Source organism: Fundulus heteroclitus, chromosome 1 (assembly GCF_011125445.2).
Source record: "Fundulus heteroclitus isolate FHET01 chromosome 1, MU-UCD_Fhet_4.1, whole genome shotgun sequence".
Classification (NCBI taxonomy): domain Eukaryota; kingdom Metazoa; phylum Chordata; class Actinopteri; order Cyprinodontiformes; family Fundulidae; genus Fundulus; species Fundulus heteroclitus.
In genome coordinates, this window is record NC_046361.1 from 166,911 (window position 1) to 192,269 (window position 25,359).

At 41.8% G+C, this 25,359-nt stretch overlaps 2 protein-coding genes across 4 annotated transcripts in view; one reads left to right on the plus strand and one right to left on the minus strand.

The window, feature by feature from the left end:
• Nucleotides 1-19,561, plus strand: part of stk38a (serine/threonine kinase 38a) — a 63,651-nt gene extending 44,090 nt beyond the window's left edge. For all 3 annotated transcript variants that reach the window (XM_036139811.1, XM_036139918.1, XM_036139870.1), the window contains exons 10-14: nt 10,389-10,506; nt 10,598-10,721; nt 10,834-10,929; nt 16,290-16,384; nt 16,471-19,561. In XM_036139811.1, the coding sequence (XP_035995704.1) occupies nt 10,389-10,506; nt 10,598-10,721; nt 10,834-10,929; nt 16,290-16,384; nt 16,471-16,607 (570 nt within the window). In that variant the 3' untranslated portion in view covers nt 16,608-19,561. The remainder of the gene's footprint in view (nt 1-10,388; nt 10,507-10,597; nt 10,722-10,833; nt 10,930-16,289; nt 16,385-16,470) is intronic.
• A 440-nt stretch (nt 19,562-20,001) lies between these two features.
• pex10 (peroxisomal biogenesis factor 10) lies at nt 20,002-25,031 on the minus strand. Its single transcript, XM_012856592.3, has 6 exons — nt 24,778-25,031; nt 23,022-23,102; nt 22,525-22,940; nt 21,335-21,501; nt 20,970-21,105; nt 20,002-20,408 (listed from the first exon to the last, which is right to left on the minus strand). The coding sequence occupies exons 1-6, from the start codon at nt 24,887-24,889 to the stop codon at nt 20,340-20,342; spliced, it is 981 nt and encodes a 326-aa protein (XP_012712046.2). The 5' UTR covers nt 24,890-25,031; the 3' UTR covers nt 20,002-20,339.
• Nucleotides 25,032-25,359: the final 328 nt, after the last annotated feature.

Here is a 25,359-nt window from a genome sequence, read left to right on the forward strand (position 1 = left end):
TGCCCTTTTGAAACTTGTTTTTTTTTAAATTATTATTAATATTCAGGGCAGTCAAAAGTAGCCAGTCAACCACGGCAAATCGCCGTCTATAGCAGCTCTTGCCGCCGCCTAAATTTCCCCGATTATATAATGGAGCAATATTTGTGCCTTCTGGTTGAGAGCGAAGCAGACCCTGGACTGGAAGCCACCTCCTTTTTTTTACCTCGGAGTGGCCATCATCCTTTTAGTATCTTTGATGTGTCAATCATACAATTTAACCAATCAAATCAACGACTGAAGGCAACATGCTAGCCAATCACAGCTGGAGAGGGGCGGGAACCCGAGTCATAGCCTTCAGTCGCCACCGCAGTTCGGCTGTGGTCACCGTTGGTGTCGGTAGAGCGGGATGGAAATTTGGTCTGATTACCAAACAATTACAAGAAGTGACAACAAAGCAGAGAGCGAGCTGGAAGGAGTGCTATTAATTTCTGTTTGAAATGTCAGCACTGAAGTCTAAACTGGAGTAAACATTCACGCTAGGACGGTTAGCTAGGACAGCTAGCAGGGTTAGCTAGGACAGCTAGCAGGGTGAGCTAGGACAGCTAGCAGCACAAGGAGCAGAATCAAGCACTAAAACTGCCAAACTGAAGAGACTTGAGTTACTTGCAAGTAGAAGGGAACTCTGCTTTGTTCTGCTCCTGATTCTCATAGCTGCTGTAATTACAGAACCTGTTCTAGTCAGAAATGTTACTTGAGTCAGTGTTCAGCCTTACACCAGCGCTCATGTTTATTAGCGTGTAGGTTATGCTGAACTTTTGAGTTAAGACACAGTGCTACAGGTTATCCTATGTCACTGTTAGTTTCCAGTAACCCAAACCAGCATAAAACCTGCCCAACTTAAAAGAAAAAACAAGGCCAAATCTCAAACTCTCTCATGTTAAAAGCACAGAACTATTAAACATATAAGAACATGCCATTAGCACACAACTGAGCTGAAGCAAAGAAAAAAAACTGCGCATATGGGCTCCAAACAAAATATACAATCAGACAACCAAATAACACACAAGATCTCTTTAACAATCAGGATATTTCACCCAGAAAAAATAAATTATAAATAGCTTCCCAACATGAGTTGCAAATCTACCTTAATATGAACTTAATTTCTCTCAGTATAGCTCAATTAAACATTTCTCTTACACGCGGTCATGAAATATTTTTAAGTTGATAAGTAGAACGCAACCCCTCTTGGGCGTTTACATTGACCAAACAGTTGATTAACCATTATTCTTTTCTTGTTTTATTATAACAATCAATATTATTCATTATTCATTGATATTGTCAGATCGACAGATTCAACTTATTTAAAAAATAAATTACTATTTTGATATATTTTGTTAGTATTTTTTCCTAAAAGCCCAACAAATGTTATCAAAAGCTTCTGAATTTTTTTACAATCTGCCCATAATCTATTTTTTTTTTCAGCTCAATGTGTTCAAAAGCCTAATTGGTTGGAATCCTGCCTATTTGGCAACACCGACACACTATGCCTATTTGTTTGTCGTTACAGTAGTAACAGAGCCACCAATGTTTCAGTCTAAGGTGATGCTATGAGTATATACTACACACACTTATGTATTGTATTTGTTATATATATATATATATATAGATATATGATATAGAGGATATATAATAGAGAGATATATATAGATATAGAAGTATATATATATATATATATATATATAATAATATAATATAGATATATATAGATAATATATATATATATATATATATATATATATATATTATATAATAATATATATATATATTATATAATAATATATATATATATTATATAATAATATATAATATAATATACTATATATCATATAATATCCGTCCGTCCGTCTTCTTCCGCTTATCCAGGGTCGGGTCGCGGGGCAGCAGCTTCAGTAGGGAGGCCCAGACGTCCCTCTCCCCAGCCACTTGGGCCAGCTCCTCAGGAGGAATCCCAAGGCGTTCCCAGGCCAGCCGGGAGACATAGTCCCTCCAGCGTGTCCTGGGTCTTCCCCTGGGCCTCCTCCCGGTGGGACGTGCCCGGAACACCTCACCAGGGAGGCCCCCAGGAGGCATCCTGACCAGATGCCCGAGCCACCTCAACTGGCTCCTCTCGACGTGGAGGAGCAGCGGCTCTACTCTTAGTCCTCCCCGGATTACTGAGCTCCTCACCCTATCTCTAAGGGAGAGCCCAGACACACTACGGAGAAAACTCATTTCAGCCGCTTGTATCCGGGATCTCGTTCTTTCGGTCACGACCCAAAGCTCGTGACCATAGATGAGGGTAGGAACATAGATCGACCGGTAAATGGAGAGCTTCGCCTTTTGGCTCAGCTCTCTCTTCACCACAACGGATCGGTACAGCGCCCGCTTCACAGCAGACGCTGCACCAATCTGCCTGTCGATCTCCCGCTCCATCTTGCCCTCATTCGTGAACAAGACCCCAAGATACTCGAACTCCTCCACTAGGGGCAGCACATTCTCCCCAACCCGGAGAAGGCACTCTACCCTTTTCCGGTTCAAGACCATAGTCTCGGATTTGGAGGCACTGATTTTCATCCCGGCCGCTTCGCACTCGGCTGCGAACCGCTCCAGTGAGAGCTGTAGATCACGCCCTGATGAAGCCAATAGGACCACGTCATCCGCGAATAGCAGAGACGCAATCCTAAGGCCACCAAAACGGATCCCCTCAACACCTTGGCTGCGCCTAGAAATTCTGTCCATAAAAGTTATGAACAGAATCGGTGACAAAGGGCAACCTTGGCGGAGTCCAACTCTCACCGGAAACGAGTCCGACTTACTGCCGGCAATGCGGACCAGACTCTGACACCGGTCGTACAGAGACCTGACAGCCCTTATTAAAGGGTCCGGTACTCCATACTCCCGGAGTACCCCCCACAGGATCCCCCGGGGGACACGGTCGAATGCCTTCTCCAGATCCACAAAGCACATGTAGACTGGTTGGGCAAACTCCCATGCCCCCTCAAGAATCCTGCTGAGGGTATAGAGCTGGTCCAGTGTTCCACGGCCAGGACGAAAACCACACTGCTCTTCCTGAATCCGAGATTCGACTATCCGACGGACCCTCCTTTCCAGAACCCCTGAATAGACCTTACCAGGGAGGCTTAAGAGTGTGATTCCTCTGTAGTTGGAACACACCCTCCGGTCCCCCTTTTTAAATAGGGGGACCACCACCCCAGTCTGCCAATCCAGGGGAACTGCCCCCGATGTCCACGCAATGTTGCAGAGCCGCGTTAACCAACACAGCCCCACAACATCCAGAGCCTTAAGGTACTCAGGGCGAATCTCATCCACCCCCGGGGCCTTGCCACCGAGGAGCTTTTTAACAACCTCGGCAACCTCAGCCCCAGAGATGGGAGAACCCAACCCAGAGTCCTCAGGCTCTGCTTCCTCAATGGAAGACGTGTTGGTGGGATTAAGGAGGTCTTCGAAGTATTCCGCCCACCGACGCACGACGTCCCGAGTCGAGGTCAGCAGCACACCACCCCCACTGTAAACAGTGTTGGTACTGCACTGCTTCCCCCTCCTGAGACGCCGGATAGTGGACCAGAATCGCTTCGAAGCCGTACGGAAGTCTTTCTCCATGGCCTCTCCGAACTCTTCCCACGCCCGAGTTTTTGCCTCGGCGACCAGCCGAGCCGCCTGCCGCTTCGACTGCCGGTACACATCAGCTGCTTCCGGAGTCCCACAGGCCAAAAAAGCCCGGTAGGACTCCTTCTTCAGCTTTGACGGCTTCCCTCACCGCTGGTGTCCACCAGCGGGTTCGAGGGTTGCCGCCGCGACATGCACCGACAACCTTGCGGCCACAGCTCCGACTAGCCGCCTCAACAATAGAGACGTGGAACATGGTCCATTCAGACTCAATGTCCCCCGCCTCCCTTGGGACGTGTTTAAAGTTCTCCCGGAGGTGGGAGTTAAAGCTCCGTCTCACAGGGGACTCTGCCAGACGTTCCCAGCAAACCCTCACAGTGCGTTTGGGCCTGCCCGGTCGGACCGGCTTCCTCCCCCGCCATCGGAGCCAACTCACCACCAGGTAGTGGTCGGTGGAGAGCTCCGCCCCTCTCTTCACCCGAGTGTCCAAGACATACGGCCGCAGATCAGATGAAACGACAACAAAGTCGATCATTGAACTGCGACCTAGGGTGTCCTGGTGCCAAGAGCACATATGGACACCCTTATGCTTGAACATGGTGTTTGTGATGGACAATCCATGACGAGCACAGAAGTCCAACAACAAAACACCACTCGAGTTCAGATCAGGTGGGCCATTCCTCCCAACCACGCCCCTCCAGGTCCCACTGTCATTGCCCACGTGAGCGTTGAAGTCCCCCAGCAAAACGAGGGAGTCCCCAGGAGGGGCACTCTCCAGTACCCCTTCCAAGGACTCCAAAAAGGGTGGGTAATCCGAACTGCTGTTTGGCGCATAAGCGCAAACAACAGTCAGAACCCGTCCCCCCACACGAATGCGGAGGGAGGCCACCCTCTCGTTCACCGGGGAAAACCCCAACGTGCAGGCACCGAGATGGGGGGCAACAAGTATGCCAACCCCAGCTCGGCGCCTCTCACCATGGGCAACTCCAGAGTGGAAGAATGTCCAGCCCCTCTCAAGGAGACTGGTTCCGGAGCCAGAGCGGTGCGTCGAGGTGAGTCCGACTATCTCTAGTCGGAACCTCTCAACCTCGCGCACAAGCTCAGGCTCCTTCCCCACCAGAGAGGTGACATTCCACGTCCCAAGAGCCAGCTTCTGAAGCCGAGGATCGGAACGCCAAGGTCCCCGCCCTCTACTGCTACCCGTTGCACAATGCACCCGACCCCTTTGGCCCCTCCGACAGGTGGTGAGCCCATCGGAAGGGGGACCCATGTTACCTCTTCGGGCTGAGCCCGGCCGGGCTCCATGGGCAAAAGCCCGGCCACCAGACGCTCGCCAACGTGCCCCACCTCCAGGCCTGGCTCCAGAGAGGGGCCCCGGTGACCCGCGTCCGGGCGAGGGAACACGAGGTCCAATAATCGTACTCATCATAAGGGGAGTTTTGGGCTGCGCTTTGTCTGGTCCCTCACCTAGGACCTGTCTGCCTTGGGTGACCCTACTAGGGGCTTAAAGCCCCTGACAGCATAGCTCCTAGGATCATTGGGACACTCAAACCCCTCCACCACGGTAAGGTGGCAGCCCAGGGAGGGTGTGTATATATGTATATATATGTGTATATATATGTGTGTATATATATATATATATGTGTATATATATATATGTATGAGATAGAGAGATGTATGTGTAATAGAAGATAAGAATAGAGAGATATATAGAGAGATATGAGTGGTAGGACGATAGAGGGATCTGGATACTATGTATATGGATAGGAGAGGGGTATGATAGAGGTAGAGGTGGGTATGACGTAGAGAGATAGATAGGAGAGAGATAGGAGAGAGATAACTAGAGAGGAGTATAGAGATAGATAAGAGAGAGATATATAGATAGAGGAATAGAAGGGATAATAACGAGTATATATATATATATATTATATCTATATCTATATTAGTGTATTGTTATATATATAATGTGTGTATATATATATATATATGTTATATATATATATATACTCTTGTGTATATATATAGTATATATATATATATGTGTATATGTGTATATATGTATATATATATATATGTATATATATATATATATATATATATATGTGTATATATATATATATATGTATATATATGTATATATATATATGTATATATGTATATATATGTATATATATATATATATATATATGTATATATATGTATATATATGTATATATATATATATATATATATATATGTATATATATATATATATATATATATATATATGTATATTTATGATATATTAGGTATATAATATATATGTATATAATGTATATATATATGTATAATATGTATATATCTATGTTATATAATGTTATATATTATATGTATATATGTATATACTGTATATATGTATATATGATGCATATATGTATGATATATGTATGATTATATTGTGCTATATATGTATGTATATATGTGTAGTATATGTATATATGTATATATGTGTATTATATTTATATATGTGTATATATATGTATATATGTGTATATATGTATATATGTGTATATATGTATATATGTGTATATATATGTATATATGTATATATATGTATATGTGTATATATGTGTATATATGTGTATATATGTGTATATATGTATATATGTGTATATATGTATATATGTGTATATATGTATATATGTATATATATATGTGTGTATATATGTATATATGTGTATGTATATATATATGTATATATATATATGTGTGTATATATGTATATATATATATGTGTGTATATATGTATATATATGTATATGTGTGTATATATGTATATATATATATGTATATATATATATGTATATATATATGTATATATGTGTATATATATGTATATGTATATATGTGTATATATATATGTATGTGTATATATATGTATATATATATGTATGTGTATATATATGTATATATATGCATATGTGTGTATATGTATATATGTGTATTAGGGCTGTCAATCGATTAAAAAAATGTATCTAATTAATTACATACTCTGTAATTAATTAAACTAAATTAATCGCATATAATTTTTGCTGTGAAAGTATTTTAAATATTTAAATTCAAATGATTCAATGAATAATCAGCATTCTTTTAACAAAGTAAAAAAAAATCATAAAAAAGGCCTATTCATAAAATATACATCCAAATATTTCCATCTTACATGCTACTTTTACTGAAACATCACAGAGAGAGGGCTTAGTTTTTAAATTGAGCTGTCATTAAATTAAATTCATAAACAATTGTTTTCAACAGCAGACAAACTGAACTAAACAGATGCCAATGTCAAACTGAACTCACGTCAACAGGAGACATTAACTGAAATAATAATAAAAAAGATAACCTGAATTTAACAAACGTCAACATATTCCATATTCCAATCTACTTTTTAGGCTAATTATACACAATTTAGACCTAGTGCTATTTTAACAAATAAGCATTTTATTAGTTATCTCTTATCTGGTGTATTTCTGATGTTTGGCACTTTGTTTTACCTCGTGTTAAAGTGCTCTTTAAATAATGACATTCATGATGATTATGATCAGAATAAACTTTTCCATCACCTCCCAGAAGCTGGAAAGAAAGGAGACAAAAACATTTTGTGTCCTTTTCACACCTCACTTAATAACTCTAATATTTTTGTCTAAATACTATAGCCTAAATATTTTAGGCTAAAATATTACACTTTTTATTAGTTTTTCTTCAATTCCTCGATGATGTTTAGTAATTTCTGCCAAAGGCTGCAGCATTTTGATTTAATTCATCTGAATGCAGTATTTGCAAGCCATACTCTATTTGGATGAAAAAAAAATTGTTTGTGATTTGCTTTAACAGCCGAGCGAGCGCACAGCTGGTGTAGTGCGCGAGCAGAGATGAAACTCACCGCGAGGACAGCGGCTTGAGAAGAGTTTTTTCAGACCGTGCCAGACCGGTTTTAAGCGTTGAGGGTTGTTTCACTGCGCGCTTGGATTGGTTCCTGCGCACTCAAACAGAAGGCACGAATATCGCTACACTGTTTCACAGAGTTGAGCGGCAGCGCTGTCTTCTTCTCTGTCTTCTTGCGCCTCCCCTGTGACTCTTTGTCACCCCCCCAGGGGAGGCGCGCCTCACCGATTAATCTGCGTTATTTTTTTAATGCATTATTATTTTTTTTATTAATTAATCGAAATTAATGCGTTATTTTGACAGCCCTAATATGTATATATGTATGTGTGCACCCTCCTACCTGATAGTGTGTAGCCTGCTACTGTAAAAAAGTTTGACTGCCCTGAATATTAAGATTTTACTGAGGTCGGTTTTGAAATGATCTTTTGAAAACCTGAGCCATTAAAAACGACTGAAACAATGCCCCGAAATGAGCCACCTCCTTGCGCACACCCGACCAGCCTATCTCTCTTCCTTTGTCACGTGAACTCGCGCGGTCGCTCGCATCTTCTATGGAGAAGATGAGGAGCAGCTTAAGACAGAACTAAAGGTCTTCCACTCCAGCTTTACTTCAAAGAACCTATAAGAAATATGTTCAATACCGAGGGAAAACAATGGCCAGCTGATCTTTCCTGCCTTTTTCAAAATGATCCAAATATATGCAACATTACCAGTGACAAAGCTTCAGTTGAAAGATTATTTTCCAAGCTGAAAATCATCAAAACTAAACTAAGAAGCCTGTGTGGAGAAGAAAGGCTCTCTGACCTTCTGCTTGCCATTGAAAAAGACATTGAGGTAAACCACAGCGAGGTCATCAACATCTTTAAAGACATGGCACCAAGGAGGATGCTGCTTTAAAGTAGTACGCTTTAGTCTGTTCTGTTGGTGGTGTCCATTGAAAACTCATGTTTAGATATGTTACAAATAACAGTCTAATTTCATTCAACATGCGTGTGTATTTTTTTTTTTTATAATTAAGTGTTCCACGTGCGCTAAAAAGTCTATCATATGTTACTGGAGCACACACAGAAAATGTGATTAAGACCTTGAAAGAACCCAGTACATATATCCTATTAAAAAGTGTTATTTAAGATAACATTAGGTAATCCATTATTTGTCCCACGACGGGGAAAATTATAACAGGCAGGTGCACACAACACAGACAAAATTACATAAGGATTGAAAGATGTAAGAGGTGGATTATGAAAAAAACACTGAACATAACATTATTATTATTATTATTATTATTATTTAATGGTAATAATAAAATAAAAATCACAAAACCCGGAAGGTCAACAGTTTCATGATACATCAAGCTTAAATGTTAAAAGTATCAGTATCGGATCGATATCGGCGATACTGCCCCTGTATTTACTTGGTATCGGATCGATTAAAAATTCCCGATATCGCACACCTCTAGACAATAGCCTATGTAAACCCCAGAAATTATAAGTTGCTTTATTTCATTGCGCTTTGGCTTTGCATATACTGCATACAGCCTGTAAAAATAGACCTTAAAAATAATCTAGCCTAAAGAATACATTTATTTGCTGTTGGTAGCCTATGGGATACTCTGTTTCTTCCACTCTGTTAAATATGCAGCAGCAGCAGGTAGAGGAGGAGGTAGCACAGTCAAGCGCTACAGTGCGAGCTGCTGCTACAGCTTTAATAGATTGTGAAGCTGTGAAGAATGTGAAGCTTTGTTGTCACGCAAGTCATAAGCAGTGTGCCGCATTTTAATTTTGTCTGCATCATTTTTTTTAATCGTCCTTTAAATTACAATTCTAAAAAAATGTAATAAGAAAACACTGAACATGCGCAGCAGACGTCCATTAAGAGGGGAATTGTGGGTGTCACAGACCATAATAGTGTCATGAACCGATTTGCAATGCTCAAACCAAGAAAATGCCCTTTAATGATACCCAGCAAGTGATGAGAGAGACACAACAGCAAGTGATGAGAGTAATAAAACAAATATAGGACACACCAGATAGACAGCAAGAGGTGAATAGTGCATGTTGACTTGTGTGTGTGTGTGTGTGTGTGTGTGTGTGTGTGTGTGTGTGTGTGTGTGTGTGTATTGAGAGAGAGAGAGAGAGAGAGAATGTGTTTGTGCATAATGTTAAAGATGTATTTTGTCTGAAAGTAAATCGTTTAATAATAATAAAAAAAAAACACTTCGAGTGATCCTGTATTTACATAAAATGGTTTGGGCTAAGCCCCGTATGTCCTTCAAAGCTGGAAATGCACCTGTTCGGGAGTGAGTGGGACCTTCATGCATTTCGGACCACCCCCGGACATATCGGCTATTTTTTTTTTAGTAACCACTGTGAAGTTAGTTTGAGGTTGAAACTGGGATATTTTCTCTCCGCGGCTTCAGTGGTGGTCGCCTCCTGTTTGAACTGATACAGGGAGAGGCTGATCTGGGGCTGCTGTCTGCTCCGTCTTCCTCCTCTCAGGCAGCCGCTGAATCACCGGGAGGGGGAAAGCTGTTTGTGTGCTTTGACTGGACATTTAAAAATTGCGTAGAAAGATTACCTATATTGAAAGACAACCTGTTTTCTAATCTAAGCGTTTTTGAGCAAAGCAACAAAGCTGACCGCCCCTGAGTGAGCAGGTCCTTTGGTATTCACTTTTGACATTATCACTGCCTCATCAGTGCACAACAGACCATATTACACCCTCAAAACCTAAGAAAATGTTTATTTGTGTCATGGCCCCTTTAATGCTTTCCAGTAAATTGTGTCCTTGTAGTTTTTGCTCAACTTTGCTCTCTCCATCAGGCCTTTTCCACTGTGGGAACCCCAGATTACATCGCACCAGAGGTCTTTATGCAGAACGGATACAACAAGTTGTGCGACTGGTGGAGCTTAGGTGTAATTATGTATGAGATGCTGATAGGTAACGATGGAACAGTCTCTGCTTATTCCCATTCCTGTCCTTTGGGTCAGATGGGATCTATGAATCATTTGCTGACCTCCCTCTGCTGCAGGTTACCCTCCATTCTGCTCAGAGACGCCTCAGGAGACCTACAGGAAGGTGATGAACTGGAGAGAGACGCTAACCTTTCCTCCAGAAGTGCCAATATCAGAGAAGGCTAAAGACCTCATTCTCAGGCAGGAGAACAGACTCCCTTGTAGCAGAACTGAATGTTACTTTGAATCCCCTCTGCTTGGCAGTAACTTTATATTGTGCGAAACGGCTCTAAACTTTACTTCTTTTGTGCAGGTTCTGTTGTGAGGAGGAGCACAGGATTGGTGCAGCAGGTGTGGAGGAGATAAAATCCAACCCTTTCTTTGAGGGGGTAGACTACGACCATATCAGGTGAGAACATTTTGGCTCCTAAACAGGGAGACAGGAGCTCTCTTAAAAGAAATGTTTCTTATCTCTTTCATAATTTCAGTCAGCAGCTCAGGACTTCTGTATAGTTTGTCTTCATAGAAAATGTTGCCGTTTTATACATGCTTATTTTTTACTTGAGCTGTGCCCGATCATCTAGGACTAGTTAGCCGTCTCCAAGATCCGTTACAGAACAGCTGAACTGGTTTCAGAGCTCAACTGTCTTGTCTGCTAGGTACATGTAGGTGTAAATACAAATGGGTCAGTGAGAAATTGACTTTTTATGCCCATGCATAGATATTTGTTTCTATGACACTGCATGTTAGATGACTGTGGCTTCTGTCAGCACTGAGAAATATTTAAGAAATTCTTCACGATCTTGTGGTGGATGTTTTGGGACGATCTGGAAAATTTATTCGGACCCACTTGACGTTTATTACAGAAATAAAGTTTTATGCTTACATAGCAGAAAACTTTGACAAAGATGCATTAAATTATTAACCAACAGATTAGAACTGTGATTTTCTCTAGTATTTTCATTATTTGAGGTGTAGATGTGCTTAGGTGCTTTTTTATGTTTTAATGTGATTGTACTGGATTGGGTTTACAGGATGAGAATTCTCTAGAACTTTTATGGGGAGCGGACCTAATTTGAGTTTAATAACCAGCTGTTTTTGTTATAAATAACTTGTAGATAATTAGCCTGTAAACTTGAGAAAATTTGAATAATGGAAATGATACTCTATGCCGATATTTTTAATGGTCTGCTCTTATTACAGTAGAATAAGATGATATCCAGGATGGGTAATACTAGAAATGCACCAGTATTCTATTTTTAAACTCTGACCTGCTAATACTGAGTTAGCTAAGTCTGATTTCTCTCTAACTTATAGAATAGCATATGTGAGAAAATATTTTTTTCTCATCTTCTTCACACTAGCATACATGTTTAAATTAAAATTAATGACTGGTGACAAACGAGAAGAGAAGGATGGAGCGATTGTTGATGGTGACATGGGTGATACCAGCTTGTTTAGTTTGATGGGGGGGCTGATGAGGATGGCCTCGGTCTTACTGCCATTTAACTGGAGAAAGTTTTGGTTCATCCAATGGCGTATGTCCAGTGTCCGAAATTAACTTTGTTATTCACCGGCCAAGTTGGCCGGTAGATGTAAAAATCAACCGGCCAGGCATATTTTTTACCGGCCAAAATATTAATCCTGACCAGACCTCAACTTTTATAAAAATTAAGAGTGAGATTATGTTAATTATGGGGGGTGTGGTTGGGGGCGTGGCTGACTGGACCCTGGAAGAGAAACCTTTGTTTCCTGACTTAAAAAAAAGAAAATATTGTAGTTGATTATAAAAGACACAATATGAATTATCAGATTCACATCCAGGCGATTAAAAAACACTACAGATTATCATTATTCTATCCATGTTGGTCTTATTTGTGAATGAGGCAGAGTTTCATCAAGCCTGTACGGTCAGTGGGGGTTCTAGGCCAAATTTAGCAGGGGGGGTCAGGGTGGGGCCAGTATTTTTCACAGGGGCACAGAACAAAAGATTGGGGGGGGGGGGGGAACTTAACAGGTCAACATTTCATTGTTTAAAATATTAAGTAAGCCAAAGAGCCAATTGTGGCTCTGGAACTGCAGGTTGCAGACCCCTGATCTTTTCTAAATACAGCGGGATCTTAACGTGAAACAGCTTAATTTTAATTGTTATTTTTTTATATTTTTTAATTATTTTGTTATTTTATTATTGGGTGAAAACATAAACAAAAAAAATACAACTGATCCAAATGACCAGTCAGTCACGTTATCTTTGTCAGCATTTTATCATCCTAAGAAATTTAACATCATGTTTTTAGTACAGGGGCCATAACAGGGGCCAGGAACAGTTCTACATGGGCATAGGCCCCTGTTGGCCCCTGTTCAGAACCGCCCCTGTGTATGGTTCAAAATTTTCCCTCAGCTGCAACACTTAAAGCACTCAGGGTTCACGCTGCGTCTTTACGCTGATCTCGCTGCTGGATTTTACCCTCGTGCGCTGCGCCCCCGATGTTACAGGTTACATGTAACGTAATTTTGCGCACCTGAATTCAAGCGCAACGCACCACGCCCACCGAAGCACCGCTGGTTCTGTGTCGTTAAAAACAAAAGAGCATGAAAAACAGTTACCGACTCTCCTACTGACTTTAATTGGGACATTTTGGTACGAGTGGAAGGACATTAAACGTAGCTATTCACGTTTTGAAGGCTGGCCGCTGATAAAAGCACCTTGCTCCGAGAGGGGGCGGGGGAGGCGCAGTAAGAGCGGTGAAGCACAGAACCGCAGCGCAGGTAGTTAAAAAAAAAAACAGAATAAATAAGAACGAAACTTATAAACAGACTAATTGGCGTTTTAGACTGTATCTGGTTAGCAGATCTGTTTTCTGATCCAGCGTTCAGCCATGACTGGTTCTGAATGTGAAAGAAGCTGAACCAGCACCGCAGAAGGCGGGTCTAGACTGAGCTCTGGATGGACAGAGCTGTGAACGGATCATATGGGTTTCGTTATTTTTATGTTATTTTTATTTTATTTGGTACAAACATTTACTCGCCATGTGGCAGCTAGCCCTCTGAAATTCACTCGCCAAACGGGAAATTTACTCGCATTTGGCGACTGGCGAGTGTTAATTTCGGACCCTGCGTATGTCGCTGAGACATTTGGTGGCTCGGGAGAGAGATGAGTGTCGGGAGGGTTGGAGGTAAATTTGTATGTTATGAGCGTATGAGTGGAAGCTGATGCCATGGGTTCGGAGGATATTACCAAGGGGGAGCATGTAGATTAAAAATAACTGGGGGCCCAGAACCGACCCCTGGGGGGGACAGGAGGTTGCTAAGCTGGCAGTAGAGGTAAGATTTTCCATGTTAACACATTCCCACCTCCCTGAGAGATGGGAGTGAAAAAAGCTGAGGGGCGTCTCACTAACTCCTACACACGGAGGCGCTGACACAGTATGAGTCAAAGGCAGGATCAGTAGTTTGGGGGAACCGGTGTCAGCTGCTGTCAGCAGATCATTCAGAACCCTGACCAGGGCAGTCTCTATGCTGTGGAAGGGTCTAAAGCCAGACTGGAACTTCTCATAGAGAACACCATCACCATCAGTTGCACTAAGGTGCAACTGATGTTGGAACTGGTGGGCAACAACCTTTTCCAAAACCTTTGCCAGAAAAGGCAGGTTTGAGATGGGAAGGTAATTGGAGAGGTTGGATAGAGAGTGATTAATTCAGGTCATGAAGTGGACAATGGCTGGAAGACACCTCTTTAGAAGTGACGTTGGAAGGGGGTAAAGGGAGCTGGAGGAGTTCATCTTCTGAACAATGGAGAGGAGCTTGAATTGAGCAACCTCAGCAAAAGCTCCCAGGGTTGGAAGAACAGGGAAATGTTCTGGGTGGGGGTCTGATTGGGCCAAAACAGTGTTTTGTCTGATGGTACCAACCTTGGTTCTGAAGAAGTCCATGAAGTGGTTGCAATCGTCGATGGAGGGATCAGTAGCAGTGGAGATCGAGCATCTGATTGATGGTAGATGTTACAGGTCCCAAATATGGGACTGTAATAGCAAATTTAAATATCCTGAAAGACAGGTGAAATAAAAGGAGATTTAGACACAGCAGCTTTCCATGTTTTCTCCCAAATTGGATCTGAGTTATTTATTCAGAATAAACCACAAAACACCTGTGCATCAACTGTCTCGCTCAAGCTCCAGTGTGGTGCACAACACACAAAGCACACAATACACAAATATACAATAGTGGATAGCAATGCATACATAACAATTCATACAAAACATTGCCATATTGTAATCTCCCAATATAACAGAATATCACATATCCTATGCTCTATATTCATCTTCCAACATATCAGTTATCCAAGGCCACTGTGGCTTCATAGAGTGCTTTAACATGGCTACATTATGATTAAAGTTGTAGCTGCATATAGCTGCCTAGCGAATACTGGGCTAAAACTTTCAAACTGCATTTGATTACTGACAAAGGCTACAAGATATAAGAATCACTTTAAATCACTTAAACTAAATAGCAATGACCATTTACAAAACCCTTTGTAAACCCTGTTTGTGCGGACTAATTCCTACTTGTTCAAGTTGGCAAAATAACCGTTTCTAAAAACAGTGTGTACTTATTCATCTTCACCCGTGTGTATTTGCTAAATCATAGTCATTAAACTTGTCAACATAACCGCTTCTAACAAGCAGAGTGTCGAAGCTCAACATGATATGTTACCTGAAAATGAACCAAGAGACGGCAGCTAACCGTTTGCAGTACCGTTATTCCAGTTAAACCGTTATTCTACTGGCTAACGGTTTACAGTAGCCTACCTCAGCTAGCTGCCTTGATCAACGGCAAACTTTCTATTTATACTTTTATTGTTAGATTATAAACAACACTACAATCGGTTATCAAACAGACATGTAAAGATGGACAGTTTACCCATTACTGAAAGACAGGTGAAATAAAAAGAGATTTAGACACAGCAGCTTTCCATGTTTTCTCCCAAATTGGATCTGAGAGCGAGCGAGCGGAGGTCCGTTCCCATAGCAACCGGAACGCAACTGCTTGTGCCATTCCTTAAAGCGACAGTGTAAATATATATGTACATAGAGATCATATTAATTTACTAATAAACATATGACCAATGTGGTCACCTGTTTTGGGTGCACCACATAGAGAACAAATGTTTTGGCTGTGAGTGGCCAGATTCGATAAGAGCAGAGTAGTAGGAGGCCTTGGCAGCTGTCAGTGCTGTTTAGTAAACGGTCTGTTGATGTTTGAACGCCAGCTAACGGACAGTTAGTCCTGTCTGTCTGAATCTGCGTTTAATAGGGAAGCAAACCTATCCAAAGTGGCCTGCAGAGCGCTTTTGTAATGACGGACATGTTCTTCCAGTGGGAATGCAGGATTAAGATCACAGAGAGTAGAAGAGAGGGTTGATGAGCACATCACAGTCAATGTCCTTGATGTTATGGAAGCAACTCCATATTGAAACGTGGACTTTATTTGGCTGAACAAAAAGGCATTTTATCTTATTATGGTGGAAAGCTTTTCAATTTTCATTGTTAAATGGCTAAAGTCAGCAGATGCAGAGGTGTACCTGTGACCAGCTGATTCCTCCGCTGCTCCAAAGAGTTACTTACTACTGATGATAACTTTACAGAACCTCACTTGAAAACAATCTGTGGAGACTGTTGCCTCAGTCTGTTTAACCTATTTGCCATCTCAGATAATCTGTTGCTCCCAGGTATGAGACTAGTTCCCTAACTTCTCTCATGGTTCCTGCAGAGAAAGACCTGCTGCCATTCCCATAAACATCAAAAGTATCGACGACACGTCCAATTTTGATGAGTTCCCTGAATCTGATATCCTCACGCCAACAAGTAAGCCTCCTGGTCTCTGGTTACTACTTCTGACTTTTTGAAATGTGAAATAATTTGACCATGTTTCTGTTCTTTCGTCTCTCCAGCCACCCAAGTGTCCAATCACACCGAGGCTGATCTGAAGAACAAGGACTGGGTCTTCATCAACTACACCTACAAACGCTTTGAGGGCTTGACGGCTCGAGGAGCCATCCCGTCCTACATGAAATCAGGAAAAAGATGAGCTCCTTCTGACTGGCTGTCACTGAACCCTGGATTAGGCGTCTGAGCTGCTGCTGTGTGGAGACAGATGTCTGCTGAGTTATCAGAGTAGCGCTGAGCACATAAACAACACAGCTCATCCTCATTCGTGGTTCTCCATAGGAACCTTCATTAAAACTTGCTGCCTTCGCTTTGTTCAAAGCCTTTGAGGGTAACTCTTCACTTCCTGTTCATACAGACTGAACTGGGATTAGCAAGATTTTCTCACTTTCTGCCCTAACGGATGTTATCATTGTCTCCAAATAACCAGCATCATTTACATTCCCTCTCTGTACCAGCCTCAGTCTGATGGATCTACCAAGGGCTCTTCTTCCCAACCAGAGCGTTCTCATTAACTCTTCTGGGGACGTCGCATTAAGTTGTCACTTTGAAGTGAATCTGGTGCTCTTCAGGGATTCTGTCCACATTGCGTGTTTCTTTTCTTTCCAGCATCACCTAACCAAAGACTGAATGATGTTTCTGCTTGATCTTCCTTTTGGAACTTTTTCCAACTCCAAGTTTGTATTTTTTCTAGAGTCCAGATTTGAACCATTTGCTCTTTAACAAATGTAGTTGAATTATGCATTTTGTGGAACGAACACAAGGCTTGTTACATTTTTGTGATGAAGCATGTTACCTTCAGCACCTTAGGTGATGTGGATGAAACCTCTGCACAGTTAGGCCTCAAGCTCTTAGATTCTGTTTTGGCTCAAGATTTGGGGTCTATAGCTCAAAGTTGCAGTTTCAGAAATATTTCATTTAAGCAATTAAGTAGATTTCATTGTATTTTTTTTTTTTAATCAAGCAGCCATTGAAATCTTTTAGTGTAAAGCGCTTCTTTAAAACGAGCAAGACTTTAACTTGCAGTTATTTTTATTTCATATTCCAATAGTTCATAGTCATTGTTTCGCAAGTTTAAGACAAAGACAGTCTAAAATATCCAAGAATACTTTTCTCTAAGATTACATTTTTTTTCAAAGACAACAAGTCCCAGACTAACTTATCCAGAACTGAATTACTTACAGTTGCTAGGTGTAAGAGCAGAAACCTGCACTTCATGTCGGAAAGGTTGTGGCCGCCTCCCAGCTGAGGAAGGTGGTACAGCAGGAGTTCTTATAGCAGGTATAAAATAATCCTAACTACGTTCAGACACAGACCTCTAAACTCGCTGCACCCTGTCTAAGAATCTGATGGAGTCATTTAATTTAAAATGCTTAATTGACTGGTTGATATATGGCTAAATGGAATTAACACATCTAGACTCAAAACATGAACTGCTGTTTTCTAACTAAAAGGGTCAAACTCCCAGCAGCCTCCAAATTAACCCGTAGACTCTGAACTCCTACCTTATCCATCCTACCTACCCTGGCAGATTCTCCTTCAAAGTAATTTTCATTTTACTTCCATATTTCTGACTGGTGGTCATATTAGTGGCCCTGCCAGAATCCAGATATGAATTGGAGTGTGCTAATGATTAGGGTGATGACAAAGGGGACATCCAGTCTCAAAGACTAGATGCTCACCCTAAAATATTAAAGACAAAAGCTGGTCATCAGGTCTGAAAAGGGCTTGATTGCTATGATGCAAGTAAAGGCTTGTCCACTCATTACTGGGCTGACATTTTGGTTAAAATGTAAATAAAAGCAAGCATTTTATCTCCAAATTGATGGCCCTATTATGGTAGATGCCGGTTTTAATTTCCGATCAGAAGCAAACTTCCTGGTTGAATAAATATAAAATTGGATATGTAAAGAGAAACGCCTAAACCATGAGAACCGAATATAGTTGAAGAACGTTTCTCCCCGTCCCTTTCTGTAAGGGTAACCCTTCATCCCCTTCTGTTCCCAGAGCCTCTTTCATTCAGAAAACAGGAATTCACTTTGGGTTCGCTCGAACCATTTGCTGCCGGTCTAATTGTGTCGAACTGTCAGGGAAACTCTTCCACTACGGCTTGTCAGGTTTCCTCTCTGAGAATGTGTGAGTGTACTGGTTTGTTTCAGGTAAACCCTCCTGAAAGCTAACGAAAAACTGCACCAGCAGAGCCAGCGTGGCTGGTTTAGTAGCACAGGGCTGAAAACGTTCCAGTGAACACAATATCCAAGATGCTGTCCTTTTTCCAAATGAATGTAAATGAACTTTTTGCAGTTTTTTTTTATATCCACAGGAGTTTAAATATGTTGCTGTAAATGAAGCCTGGACCACATTTGTTTTCCTTTTATTTGGAGCTTGACACTTTAAGGTGTGGTGTAAATAGTTCTGGAAGCCCATTTCTGCTGGCTGACACCAGCAGACTGAGGGAGTATGAAAAGTAATTATTGAAGTCAAACGTTTGGCTTTTCCCCCCTAAAAAGTGACAAAGAAACCAAAATGAAAAATGTTAAGAAGGTGACAATCTGACATCCCTCGTTCTGGAAAGACAGAAGTTTTAGGTGACCTACAACAAAAATGTGGATCTTTTATTCTGATTTTCAACAGATTAGTTTTTAAATCTCTCATTCAGCAGGAATGGTCTTCCATATGAGCTGTGTTTGTGATATAGTGTGTTCAGGTAGTGTGTACATGGGAAGCAGCACATTATGTTTTTAGATAGGCATGTGGTGGAGCTTTTTATTTAATTCTATATATATTATTTTAAACTGCTTGTGCTATTGATGAGCTCACGCTTTTCAGGCTTAAACCAAACGGCGACATGTACGCTGAAAGCAATACAACACAGTGATTTCTGGAAATGTGTGGGTGAGATTTTAGTTTGTGGGACAAGACGGAATGTGGATCTGTCTGGGGTTTTGGCAAAAGTTGCTCGTGTGTGCATGTTGCGTCTGAGCGTGACGGATGGGACCTGGGAAGCTGAGTGTACAATATTTAAACTGCTTGGTATGTATTGTGTGACTGGTGTATTGTTTTCTGCTGTTTGACAATGAATTACTCTGCACTTAAGCTTGCCCCATCTCTTCATTCACATGCTTTCTGTCTTGATTTTAATTAGAAGTTGCTGAGATTCCAGGGCTGTGTTTATTTTACCTGCGGTTGAGGCTAAACAGCCGTCCGTCCAGCTAATCTGACGGAGAGTCGAATACACATGTTTACTGACGAGTTGAACCGTTCAATCAGATTAGCCTCTTTAACAGTTTGTGTATGTAATTTGAGCTCAGTCCTCTTTCTCCTTTGTCCAGGTAAAAAGCTACAGCAGTGGCCTAACAAAAGGAATGAAGTTGTAGTCCCTGTCCTGAATACCTGTGTCATAGCTGTGTGAATTCCTGAGGCTCTCACTGCAGCTTTGGTCCATGCCTTAAGAAGCTCCCTCAAACACTTGGCTCTCAGACCCACCTCAGAACAGGGGTACAAAGGGAGAAGACTAACGAGAAATCCAGACCAAGGCATTGCAGTTTCATTTTATATAGACCACAACTGAATGATTTCAATGTGAAGACAGAGCTGAAAAGCACAAGTCTCTATTTGATAATACATTATCTTATATGTACAAGTTAAAAATATGAGGTGGCACTTGTGGCACAGTAGTTCCCATATATTTATTAACATTTACATGGCTGGATTGATTCAATCCAAATCTGATCTTTAAATTCCACTCTCTTTAGGAAAAGATGGTAAAACACAGCAGGCTGCGAGATTTAGTTACAAAGTTCAGAAGGATTTTTCTTTTTTCTTGAGACTGAAAATGTACAATAGGATGTGCTACAGTCCATCTGTCCTTGTTCTAGCTGTAGTTCCTCAAGAAGACAAGTCTGTAAGGCTGGATCTTCTCCCGACACAACGGACACTCAGCCTGGAAAGACAGAACACACACATTAGAAATCCTGGTTCTGTCAGACCATTTCTTTAGTTATAGGTGTGTATATAAATTGCTCTGCAGTTCTGGATCAACAGAAACAAGCCTGTTGACTTGAAGAAAAAGGCCAGAATTGATAGGAGCTGGTCTGAAAAAAAATCATCTTCATACATTCAGGTGATTTCTTCTGTTTGGCTGTAAATAAAAAAACAAGCGAAGTTTGATTCGAAAGCAAAGTCCACTCAGCTGCTGTAGGGTGGAGAATTACCCAGTGCAGCTAGAACTGTCAGCATACTGAACTTGAACACAGCCATCCACAACGAAAACAGAATAAGAGATGATGCTGAGCAGGAAGTTACTGTCTGCGATCATACAGGCACACGTATAAAGGCAGAAGGAAAAATGGTTAAATCTAAGGATCCATCTGGTTCCTTCAGTGAAATCCAAGCATCAGAGGGAGAAGCAGGAGCGTTTCTGCAGATCTATATCCTTCTGCAGTTTTTCTGTCATGCTGAACTTCCTTGAGTTTGATAGAGTGAGAGCGGCTGTGAGCCTGACCTTGGTGCGGCACCACTCTGTGATGCACTCCCAGCAGAACAGATGCCCACAGGGGGTGGAGGTGGAATGCCTCCGGGCTTCAAGGCAGAGGATGCAGAGGGCAGCCAGGGGGTTCGAGCTCGCTGCGTGCTGAGGACTGACATCACACACAGTTCAGCATTAAGGAACAATTTTTATTGAACTTCTATGATAATGCTTTGGTTTAAATGAAAAGTCATATCAACAACTTGACTAAAATACATCCCCCAAAAGGCTGAGCAAGAAAGAATAGGGGGAATATGAATCATCTGTTTCTACATGTGATTTTGATCTGAACTAAAGATCAGGCAGCGATAGCGCCTGAGTAGATTCTTCTGGAGCTCCACCTGAGGTTCCTGTAGAGTTTCCACTCCTGCCTGGCTCTCTGTCGCTGTTTGAAGTTGTTGAGCTGCATGCACACAGTGATGAGCAGCTGGAGGAAGGATATGGTCCCCAGCAATCTGTAGCTGCTCCTGATGGTGGGGTCATCCCTGTCTGGCCCCGTCACACACAGCTGAATACAAAAACCACAAAGTGCTTCAACTCAAACAACTCAAGCTGAATACTAAAGATGATCGGCATATATGTGGAAAACATGCTCTCCTGTACATACTGCCTCTAACCTTGTCTCTGATTGATGTCTTTTCTGTTATAGATTGTAGAGGCTGTCCTGCTGGCTGTTACTTTTCTGCCTGTTTGTTACACAATGCAAGCGCTGGAATCCAAGGTCAAATTCCTTGTTTGCACCAACACATTTGGCGAATGAAGTCAAAGTCAATTCTGATTAAATCGTTTAACTGATAATAAAACCTTAAATTTAGGTTAAATAGGTTATTGCACTGAACTGTTATGAAGTAAATCAGTGGGATAGACTTAGACCTATTTGTTTTCTTTAAAGGAACAATAAGTAATAATGGCGACCTGTCCAGGGTGTACACCGCATCTCGCCCATTGGCCGCTGGAGATAGGCACCAGCGACCCTCACGACCCCAACAGGGATAGAAAATGGATGGATGGAATAATGACACCTAGTGGTTAAAATCGGAACAACATTCACAATGCCTTCAAGGAGACCCACCATTTACGCAACTGTCCATTGCTGTACAGAACTTTTACTTCCACAGGATAGGTATATAATATTGTATTCTGTTCTGTTTCTGCTCCGTTTCTTTTACTGGCTTCAATGATTACAGACCTCTGCCCTGTTGCCAACATAAAATACCAAATGCTGCACTGTTTTGGGAACCCTCATATGATTGGTTGGGGAACCAGGAAGTAAACACGGGCTACACTATACCGAAGTAGTTCCGGAACGTGCCTCCAGGTTTGAAAGAAGAAAAACTTGACTACGACACTGTTGATGGAGAGGACTGTTTATAGGGAATATTACTTCCATCCCAGGTGACAAATGAGAATGATTTAGGTAAATTTTACAGTAAATATCTTAATTATTGCTCCTTTAAAGTAAGAGATGTATTTTATATTGGGTTGGTGTCATCTTGTTAAACAGAACATTCCATCCAGCTGCCTGACTTACGTAGCTGACTCCAGCTGCTCTCTTGGACATGTGATAAAAAGAGCTGCTGGTGTAAAACAGAGCCACGTGGAGTCGGTGCAGCAGGGCGATGCTCTGCTGAATCACAAAGACAGCCGGCTGGCACGCTCTCCTCTGCTGCTCCGTCAGCTGCCCCGCCGCTCTTTGCACTCCTCTCCTGAGCCACCGCTCCAAGCTCCACCACCCCGAGGCCACCTGGTGTCTTCTGGCACCGCCGCTGCGCACCTCCTGCACGCCCTCCAGCTCGTTCTCCAGACACACCAGAGCTTTCTCAAGGAAGTACGGAACGAAGGCATGGCAGAGAACAAACAGGCAGCGTCTACCCCAAGAGGGGACCTGCCGTTCGGTGGGGTCCACCTGCACGATGCCGACGTACTCCTCTCCCAGAGTCTGATAACCTGCACAGAGAGAAAATCCACCAATAAAACAACTTAATCCATTTAAGAAGTTAAAGCTAAACTTTTAGACTCAATAAGAACCTGAGAGGGTTGTTAAACCATAGTAAGCTAAATCTGAAAGCAGCTCTATCTCCCTCCTCCAGTCCAGCCAGTGTTTGGATCCTGCAGGAAAAAAGAAAAACACACAGCTCACTTATTTCATCATTGCAGTTATGAAGCTCTTTGTTTGGAAAAGAACAGCAGTGATATGCAGTCATCAGAAGAACCAGTGGAAAGCAGACTTTAAGGAAACAATACATTTTCATCCAGTCAGACACTAACTATAATCATCTAGGATGAGCCGATTCCATACGATTCTTGATACAGTCAGCTTGATTTAATTTGATTTAGTTTAATATTGATATTTATTATTTTCAAATGAATGCTGTCATTCAATCAACAAAACCAGCAAAATATCTATGTTGGCCTATCTCAAGTACTCAAGGTAGGTCAGTCTAAGTGAATAAGTTTAGATGTTCAAAGAGCAGTGCCTAAGCATGCAGGAACCAAGGACATTCTTCAACATGCAGCACAGAATAACTTTAGGCCCAGAAGATTCCAGGCCTCAGAGCAGGTGGCATCAACATCTATCCAGTGAACCCCTGTCCTCTGAAGGACCTGCATGAGGTGGAGCAGATCTGCTAGCGTTCCATGATGGCTCTTAATGGAAGCGCTTTATTAAACCATCCCCAAGTAAAAAACTTGCAACCAACAGGTGAAATGTCTGAAATGTCTCCAGCACATCTGCTGGTGAAGATTCTCAGTCATCCAGGTCATGATCAATAAAAAAAAAAAAAAAACTGGACTTCTATTCTGAAGCTGAAGACGTTTCGCTTCCCATCCAGGAAGCTTTCTCAATTCAAAAAGACTGGAGTAATGTGGAGTTCCAAGCTTTATAGACCACTGGCAAGGCCTCGTTAGAGCTTGGAGTCACACGCAGATTCATCTGGAACCGATCGCCCCTCACAATGGAGAGTCGTTAGGCTCATCGTTTGCCTGGGTCACAGGAGGAATGCTGTGGTCACATGTGTGGAGGTGTGTGGGGGTGAAACTTGGCAGGAATCAAACCTATTGCTGTGTTGTAAGTTGGAACCTGAGCCTTCCTCCACTGTTTAAAGTTGTTTTTTCTCGCTTTACATAAATGGCTTCCTTCACCCCTCTCTCAGACCATGTGTCTTCTCTGTCCAAAATGTGAACACTTTGGTCCTCGAGAGTGTCCTTTGCCCTTAAGGTGTAGGTGGACAGCAGAGTCTTGTCCTGAGGAGGTAGCTCTCTTGTGTTGAGCCATGCGTCTGTGGAGAGGTTGTTTGGTTTCTCCAATATAAAGATCAGAACATTCCTCACTGCACTGAACTGCATACACCCGTCCGCTCATCTTAGGTTTGGAGGTTTTGTCCTTAAGATGGACTAGCCTCTGTTTGAGAGTCCTGTGGGGTTTGAAATGGGGCTGAACGATTTTGGAAAATAATCAAATTGCGATTATTTTATCTTACTATTGTGATTAAATGCGATTATTTTTTCCCAGTTTAATTTATCAGATCTTTTTTTTTTATCATAATTAACTAAAACCAAATTCAGATAAGCCTTGTTGTGCCCCATGTGTTTTCTAACTAAAGTAGCAGTTTTCCGACAAGCTCCGTCTATGAATCTTTGTAAAATGACAACTGGAGCCGTTCCTCCTTTCCCTGGACATTTCAGTTGGACTCGGCTTCCGGTCTAAATGTAGGCGCGCGACAAAAGAACAACTTTAGCAGAAAGTTTCCCAGCTAGACAAGCCGCTCTGAGGTCGGTGCTTTACCTGCGACTGTCTGACAGGCTTCGTTAGCGCTGTTCCTCAGGACACTCCGGTAGTATTCATCCTTCTGACTGGACCGGATCAGCTGGGCCTGGTTTGCAGGAACCAAGGGCATTTCCCTCAAACCTCAGACTCAAAGGTTCACCACGGCCCAGTCCGTCCTGCTGCTCCAGTGGAACAGTGACAACTCACTGACGTTCACTCCAGGTAGAATCCAGACAGCACAGTGGTAGAGCTACTTCCGACATTCTTCTTCTTCTTCTTCTTGTGGAGTTTTATGGCGGTTGGCAACAAACTTTAAGTAGCATTACCGCCACTTACTGGTATGGAGTGTGGTTCTTAATGGTCTATTTTATCTATATATACCTATATATACATATACATATATATATATATATATATATATCAATCTATATCTATCTATCTATCTATCTATCTATCTATCTATCTATCTATCTATCTATCTATCTATCTATCTATCTATCTGTACCTTAATATTCTACTCATTTATATAATTCACTCCTTCTATAATCAAATTCTATGATATAATTTAGTTTTCTTTAAATATTGAATAACTATTTGTAT